Source organism: Seriola dumerili, unplaced genomic scaffold (genome assembly GCF_002260705.1).
Source record: "Seriola dumerili isolate Sdu_G_001 unplaced genomic scaffold, Sdu_1.0 BDQW01000193.1, whole genome shotgun sequence".
Lineage (NCBI taxonomy): Eukaryota > Metazoa > Chordata > Actinopteri > Carangiformes > Carangidae > Seriola > Seriola dumerili.
This window is the reverse complement of record NW_019174448.1, coordinates 1655944-1664902: the sequence shown is the minus strand read 5'-3', so window position 1 is coordinate 1664902 and position 8959 is coordinate 1655944. Positions and strand designations below refer to the sequence as shown.

The 8959-nt window shown below is 41.1% G+C and overlaps 1 protein-coding gene across 1 annotated transcript; it reads left to right on the top strand.

Moving 5' to 3' along the window:
- The first annotated feature begins 483 nt into the window (after window positions 1–483).
- Window positions 484–3733, top strand: LOC111228001 (transcriptional activator protein Pur-beta). Its single transcript, XM_022753767.1, has one exon. It carries the CDS (start codon window positions 515–517, stop codon window positions 1442–1444), a length of 930 nt encoding a protein of 309 aa, XP_022609488.1. The 5' UTR covers window positions 484–514; the 3' UTR covers window positions 1445–3733.
- Window positions 3734–8959: the final 5226 nt, after the last annotated feature.

Here is an 8959-nt window from a genome sequence, read left to right as displayed (position 1 = left end):
GTGTGTGTGTGTGTGTGTGTGTGTGTGTGTTTGTGTGGAGTGTCCTTCCAGGGGCATCCATCCCAAAAATGTACAAAATACATAATCAGGAGGCCGCTTTCTGGATTAACTCTTTAATTTCAGCATAAGGGCACTCACAACTTCTCCAAATACTAATAGTTTTGAACTGACTGTATCAAGACACTAGTTATGCCAACATTAAATCCAGCAAAGGACGAATCCTCCGGTGGAGATATAGGTTAGGCATACGTCAATACCTACACTAAGAGCCGTTATATATTGTAAATACTATATATATACTCGAATGTCACCCAGAAGGTGGTTACGTTTTGTTGATAGGCAGGGAATTGGCGAATGAAAATTAAGCCTTCTATCTGATGTTGTGAATGGCAGCAGCAGCGGCCAATCGGAACCCAGCAATCGGCGTCCGGTTTCCTCCGCGAGCTCGGTGTGCAAGGCGAGGGGGGGAGTGGGGGTCAAAGATACGCAGAGAAGCGGGCTGCTGGTGGCGAAGATGGCGGATGGGGACAGTGGCAGTGAGCGCGGTGGCGGCGGCGGCAGCGGCAGCGGCGGCGGAGGGGGAGGAGGCGGCGGGTTCCAACATTACCAGCGGGAACCGGAGACCCAGGAGCTGGCCTCGAAGCGGTTGGACATTCAGAACAAACGCTTCTACCTTGATGTGAAGCAGAACGCTAAAGGCCGGTTCATCAAAATCGCCGAGGTCGGCGCCGGGGGCTCAAAAAGTCGGCTGACCCTCTCTATGTCAGTTGCGGCAGAGTTCCGCGACTACCTTGGGGATTTCATAGAGCACTACGCCCAGCTTGGGCCTAGCACCCCTGAGCAGATCGCTCAGTCATCCGGTGGGGATGACACCGGGCCTAGACGGGCCTTGAAGAGCGAGTTCTTGGTGCGTGAGAACCGAAAATACTACCTCGACCTTAAGGAGAACCAACGGGGTCGGTTTCTCCGGATCCGGCAGACCGTCAACCGAGGCCCCGGTTTCGGAGTCGGAGTAGGTGGCATTCCCGGGGCTGGCCTGCAGGCCGGACAAACCATCGCACTCCCGGCCCAGGGCTTAATAGAGTTCCGCGACGCTTTGGCCAAGTTGATAGACGACTACGGAGGAGATGAAGAGGAGCTGGCCGGCGGCGGAGGGGCCGGGGGTTATAGCGAGCTCCCGGAGGGCACCTCGATCATGGTGGACTCCAAGCGGTTCTTCTTTGACGTGGGATCCAACAAGTACGGAGTTTTCTTACGGGTGAGCGAAGTGAAGCCCAGTTATAGAAACTCTATAACAATCCCCTTCAAGGCGTGGAGCAAGTTTGGGGGAGCGTTCAGCCGCTATGCCGAGGAAATGAAAGAGATCCAGGAGCGGCACCGCGATAAGATGTATGAGAGGAGAGCCGGAGAGGAGTCGGAGGGCGACGACGTGGACGACGATTGATAGAGAGGTGGCTACTCGTGATGAAGCTGACAACATGATGCAAAGTCTGGAGATAAACAGAGAAACAGAGGGAGAGGAACGACTATTCTGTGCATGACGAATCGAACTTTAAAATGCTAAAACAACGGAGTAAAATAAAAAGTATATTTGACTGAGAAATTACTGTCTATATAAGAGAATCATGTCCTAAAGTTTAGGTGGATGTTATAGCTAAATGAGTGCGGACTGCAGTAATCAGCTCCTGTATGAGATTCCCCATTGATAAAAAATATCTAACTATATATATATATCTATATATATAGATATATATAGACATATATATTGATTGTCCATTTGATAACCTCACACATGTAGCCCAGCAAATTAAGTTTGACAGTGCTCAAGACACATGCAGCAGTAGGTTACCAGTCTCACTTCCTGGTTGATATCCTACAGTAAGAGCTCACCTGGTGCTGACCTGTAGTCTTTGTGATGATATTAAGGAAGTGTGAAACGTGTGACATACTCAAACCAGCAGATGCGGAGTGGGAGTGAAACAGAGTGTCTGCATCACTCACCATGGCTGTGTGTGTTGTTGTCTGAAGTGACCTGTAACAAACGGCTTGCCCAGACAGACCCACAACACCCAGAGCCACGGTCTCAGCTATAGGGGGCATCCCTGGCAACCCAGGACATCCTCTCAGCCCAGCGAGGTCCCATAAGGTGATCTGTTACAAGCACATGACTTATTTGGATTCCCTGGACAATCCAAATGAGTCCAAATGACCTCCCCCTCCTCCTTCATCCCCTCCTTTCCTCCTTCCTGGGCATCCCTCAGGTGCTGCTCACCTCCTGCTCCAATAGCTGAAGTGTGGCGAGGCCTGCTCACACGTGGCTTGTTGTGTTTCAGGGCTGGCAAGTCCCATCCGTATTTCGGGGTATATCAGCATTACCTGTGCCTGTGCATCATCCTCAAGAGGTTCTGGGTGCAGATTTGGTCAGCTAGTCGCTGCAGTTGAGACGTCTGTGGCAACTGATGACGTTTCTCGTGATGCAGGGCCACATTTGACCCCAGTGACCTTTTGGTCAAAGGGGATGTGGTGAGCTCAGGCCTCTAGCACTGGTCATGATATTTCAAGTTAAAGCTTAATATTGCCGGGCTTGAGCTATGGTCTCAAGGGAACTGACCTTGTTGACTTATTTTAGGTGCACCATTTGGATCCTTTAATCCTGAACTCAGACCATTAATGACTGAAGTAATATTCAGTCTGATTGTAAGAAAAATTAGGTGCTTTTGGAAAACAAAAACCCTCAGTGGGGTGCTATACCTAAAGAAAAAAAAAGAAAAAAAAATATATACTGGAAGAGATTTACTTACTAAAAAGATCAAGTATAGATAGAATTATTTTTCAAAAGAGATATATTGAAATATGTCTTAGAAATATGAGACATTTATTAGATAATGCTGCCTAAAGTGGCTTATTTAAAACACTAAACTTGGATGCAACTGTCCAGGGTGATATTTCATACCTGCTTTTTTCCTAACATTTCTTTTATTCCTTAGAGGAAATTAAAAAGAGTACAACAAATTGATAACACAGTATGTTATAGCAATTTCTAGAAACAACTTCATTGAAGTAGTTTGTCAGCAAACACTCAGCACTCCAGTTCACTTTACAGAGCATCGAGTTGTCCCCTCGTTTTAGTCCACCCATTTTACCATGTTTTGTCATAAATTGGCTTTCCATCAGTTGCCATACGACGCGAACATAAACATCTGCAATCATCAACATTTTGTCTTTAATGCTCCTTTTTAAAATATGATCATTTTTGCATGCTTGCTCTTACGCGGAGCTGCCTTGTGTTCTTTTCTTTTGCGTACTCTGATTGCTGTATGATGGTATTTATCCATTTTTGAGAGCGGTTTCAAGTTTTATTTCTATATTGTAATGGAAAAAAAGTTTAAAGTTTACTTCTCAGCCTAATAAAAAAGCCACAAAGTTCCCATGCTTTGGGAAATGTCACTTTCATTGTCCCACTTCCTTTGGTGTGTAAACCTCTCGTTGAATTTTACTTTACCCACTTCAACACAGCAGAGAAATGCCATATGAAAAAAAAACATCTGGGAGCAATAGTTTTTTTCTTTTCTATTGATATGACTATACTATATATAATATTACACATGAGATTGAACTACATCCTTCTTCCTGTACTGTGTTACGTGAAATGGCAGCTGTTTCAGTCATGTGTGTTCTGCTGTAATATTCTACCAAGTTCCTTTCAACGAGAAATAAAAAAGGTTTTTGCTCAGGAGAAGTGTGGTCTTTTTCTACGCCCTCTAGGTGCAGGTCACTGTTTATTTACAGTTATTTCTTTTATGTATCAGTTTATGTTACAATTATTTTCCTTATTGATTGATCTGCAGATTATTTTTCCAATTAATTGATTATCCATAAAATACAAAAAAAGTTCAAGGTGACCTCTTCATATTCCACAGATAATCAGTTTACTGTCGTATTACACTAAAAAAAACAAGCAAATATTTGCAATTTAAGAAGCTGGAGTCTGAATTTTTGCTTAAAATGGCTCAAATGATAAATCAATTATATATATATATATTGCAGATTCTGTCAATTAACTTGTAGATTAATTGACATGATTTCAGCTGTATAGCAAGTAATGGTCGGTAACAGTGCGATGGGAAGTAACTGATTCAGTAGCTTTATTTTGCAACAGGTCCCTACATGTTTTCCCAGTTCCATAATTATCTTACAACATCTTTATGATTATTCATATTTCCACATTATTAAGTAAGCAACTGACATAAATTGTATCACATACTAGCTCTTAACTCCCTGCAGGTAACAGTGGTAAAAGTATGAGCAGAACAAAGTAAGTAAGTCCCTCTTTAATAAAGGTATTTTGAGCAAAATGCACTTTATATATCAAAAGTAAAACTACTTTTTATGTATAAAAATGACCCCTGAGCATTCTCCCTGTTCTACCTGCTGGAGGTGGGGTGAGTTCATCTCAGGGGTCGAGAGGTGATTGATGGGAGAGGAAAACAGAAGTTGCGCTGCAGGAGTCTGTTTTTATTTTTCAGACTTCACTCTCATCTTTGCTTGTTTCATGTGAATGACAAAGAGCCTCAAGATATTAATACAACACATTAACAGTGTGTTGTATCTTATAAGCTGAACATGTTTTCTGATGTAAAATCTTGATCTAAAAACTAACCAGGAACTAAAACTTGTCAGATAAATGTAGTCGACAAGAAGTAAAGTAATATGAAATGGAAATATTCAAGTTAAGTACCATGTCTTACCTAAGCACAGCATTTGAGTAATTGTCAAAGTAGTCTGATAAAATAAAAATCCTATGATGCACTTGATTTTTTCCAGAGGTATTTATTTCTTTTCTTTGGACATCCTTCTTTGCAACGATGATTTACACAAGCGCAGTGTTTTCAGTGCTTTTCACGCCTCTTTAGAATCTGCTTCACAGGGTGTATCAACAACAACGTGTCACTCAGAGTAAAAAGGTTTACATAAGTCGGCATGTAAATTTAATACCTAAGATATCAGCATCACACATTACTGATACAGTTGAATTTAACGGAGTGGAGCAGAAAGTACTTTTCCCTCATAGTACCTCAATATTTCAGCAAAATTACTTAGTTACATTCCACCACTGGAGGAGGATGATAAGTTACTTCTTAGGATGGGTGATTGGCAGGTTGATCAACAAGATAAACACAATTTTAACATGCTACATCTAATAAAACATTTTAAAGCTCATCTTTAGCAAAGACACAAGTTCAAAGGTTAAAAACTAAAGTTATATTGTGTTCTTACTAGAAACCATCTTGCACTGCGATCACACCAGCTGTAATGCCCATCAACAAGTTGATGGTCCAACTCAGTACTTAATTATTACATGACTAATAAGCCGTCATGGGTGTATCTTGCACAGTTGTGAAACTGCTGCAGTGACAAAGACATTAAAACACCTGCCAAAGTCCTGAAAACCGTCTCTGTGGTAGTTCCTGCTGCAGTAGGTGTCTCCACAACCACACTGGTGAAATCAATACCAACACCAACTGTCATGGCTGGTAAAAAGGGGAAAAAAGGAGATATAATAGATAAGAGCTGAGTATAATCAACAAGTTGTGTAAACGTATTCAGAGTAAAAATGCTCATTATGCACAATGGCCCATATCAGAGTTTTGAATTATCAAGCCGTGTTCTAAAAGATTATTTATAATTTATGATAATGCATAATAAGTTAAAAGTTGGTCACATGTTTTGTATGTATGTTTGTAAGTTAGGAGAAACTGAAGCTGTTAAATAAATGTATTGAAGTAAAAACTACTACTAGTAAAGTATAAAGTGGCATAAAATTGAAATGTACTTCCACCAACAGAAAAAATTACAAGTTAAAAATCATTAAAACATAGAATGTGTGTAGGCCTATAAAAAACTGTTTGCAATAAAAGATCTGAGTTGGAATTATAATAATGTGCTTATGTAATGTGCTAAAACTGACTTGAATAAATGTAACCACTGCACAAATTCATGCAATAATTTTGATTTGATTTATTCTAATTCTAATTTAACATGTATGTTCCCCTAATCAAGACCACCCTGAATAAAGGCTTCTCTTCTCCAATGCTTCACCCACCTGACAATCTAACAGGGTCAGATACAGCAACCACCACTACATATACATTAAAATAAATATCCAGGAAGCAGGAGTGACTCAAGGCTGGTGTATCCTTCGAGGTTTGCCTGAAACCTAAAAATACTTTGCCTACGTGGTGTAGGTCAACAGGGCAATATGTGAAAGGCTTGACAGGGCGGGTTGCAGTGTACTGTTTTATTTTAGAGGTATGGAAAGTTACCCAGCTGTTTGCAATTTGTCAAACCCCAGATAGAGGAAAGATGATTCAAGATAAAAAATGTCAGGGTAGTGAGTCTGCTGTTACTCTTCCTTTGTTCTGCACGGAAGGAAAATTTCAGGTGATGACACACAAAGTATTTCTTAGTACTAGTATGACCCTGACTCATCACAAAAGATAAGTAACACACAATTATTAAGAGTCTTCAGCTGCAATCATAGGCGGGGTGTGGGGGATACCCCCCTTAACCTTTAGAATATGTGCAAATCATAGCAGCTATAACGTTACTCATATATGTAGCAATGATTTCAACAGTGGCAGGTCTTTTTTTTAACTCCTAAAATATGCATGTGAACCATGAGCTCATACAACAGTGTGATCTCATCCAACAGTGGCACAGGGTTTAACCCTGGAGGAGCCAGAAGGGAAAAGGAGGAGCAAGTCTGATATGAGGACATTTTAGCAGACAAGCTAATCCAGCATTAGCTGTGCAGCAGCAGTCCAAAGACAGTCAAAAAAACACAGCAGCACATGCATGTTACTGCATTATATATATTTTGAACTGTCACCTGGTGCGTGAATTTTGTGTTTAAAGACATTCACACCATGAATTAATGCAGAAAAGGGTCAAATTGGAGCATAAAAAATCCTCAGAATGTGTTTGATGCTCAAAATTTTATATTATTACAATTCTGTTTTACTTTATTGTCATTCAACACTATATCATCATTCCTTACCCTGTGGGCCTCTTCTGGGTGCAAACACATGTAGCCATATCCATTCAGAACTACAATATATAGTGTGTTGTAAACCACTTGCTAAATGTGTTACCTTCCTCCCTTCTGCCTTGTGCATGGCCATTTGGATCAGGTGTAAACACTTCTAATATCCGACTTACTGGGACAGCTGGAGTTGCTGGACAACTGTTGTATGAACTAGTTCTGACCGAGGGTAACCCAACCCTTACTGTCCATCCTGCTACCTCCTGCACCAGACTTTGGCAGTGGCGTAAATTGTGAGGTGCAGAATCACCCATCGTGTATCAGCTAGCTTTTATAATCACTCCAAAGCAATTCAATTGCAGTGAACATCTATACAAGCAAATCTGTGTGCAGTGGGAACAAAACCTGATGACTTTTAAGTAACCCCCTCAGTCGTCATATGAAGTGATACTTAAGCAACACAGCTCTGAAGGACATAGCATTGTGTTCAAATAAAAATGCTGACTTTGCCTTAACATACGAAAAAAGCTCAAAAACATCTTTGAGGAATACGTCTGTATTGACTTCAAAAAACCATAAGAGGAAGGAAAATGGCCAACATGCAAGAACAGCTGCATCAACGCTGGGAATCTACTCAGTTTTGCAATCTTGATTTCCATTGAAAAATGAGTAAACAAAGTGCAGCTGGACTTCCAATAAAGCCTTTGGTGAAAGCCTGAACATGGGATCAACAGAGAACATGTAACAAAGAATGACCTTCAAGACTCATCTAACTGTCATACCTGTAATAAAGCTGAAATATGAATCACTGAGCCAGTAGCTACAAACTAGCTGATGAAATTGTTTCTTTTTTGCAGACAGTCTTTTCACACGTCACACAGACAAGCCTTCTGTGTGATATTTCACCACAGTGCCATTGCTGCACATGTTCTTGCACTGTTCCCTGTGAATGAAGCTGAATCCTCTGCTGTGTACTCCACCTCCTCTATTTAGCCTCATGATTCAGCAGCACAAATGCTGTTCATTTCCCTCAAGTGCACATGCACGTATTTCATTCACATAAAAGAGTATGTGTGTTACACGGAGCCTCTGTGACCTCTCTGAGTGCTGAGTGATGAACAGTGTGTGTAGAGGGACAGAGCGCTAATGTGTGTGCGTGAGAGAGAGAGAGGACAACTCAAGGGCACGTAATACCACGCTGAGCCGGGTGCCAGTGAAAGAAGGGATTATTGCACATGGCCATGGTGTCCTGATGGCCTGCTCCAGAGATATGAGCCACACTAAGCTGCCCATCTATCATTCAGAGCGGGCGAGAAGTGAGAGATAGAGAAGGCGGCAGAGTGTTGAATGTACCTGGTGCCCAACGCCTTGCCTCGCACATCAAATTAAAGCTCATTGTTTGCAGTGTAAACCCATTTTGACATGTTCCCTCCATCCAAAAGTTGTCACGTTCCCCACAAACAAACAAACACGAGCAAATAAAGAAATAGCATTAGCAAAAAATTGCATTTATAATTAGACTGATGTTTACTGATGCAGTTACATTTTCATTACGCTCACTACAAATCACTTCTGCTTCTAGCTGATTTCTAGTCTGTTCTCCCCCTATAGTAAGAGTTTATATTTCCCACATGGGAAGTCAAGTGCACAGTTAGGTTGGAAAAGAGATTGCTTCATAGTTTTTTAAGCCTATCTTAAAACAGTCAGGTTCCCACATGAACATTGATGTAATCATTCCCCCCTATTCATACTGCCCATTAAAAGATCCACTTCTAATGCGCTTTCAATGTGTGGACAAAATTGTGATCCTATCCTTAAAAGTGGTGAGTAATATACCACCACAAGTAATATTGCAAAAACAGTTTTGTGTTTTCTGCATTTCAATTTCAAGATTAAAAAACAAAGGTGAAACACAAG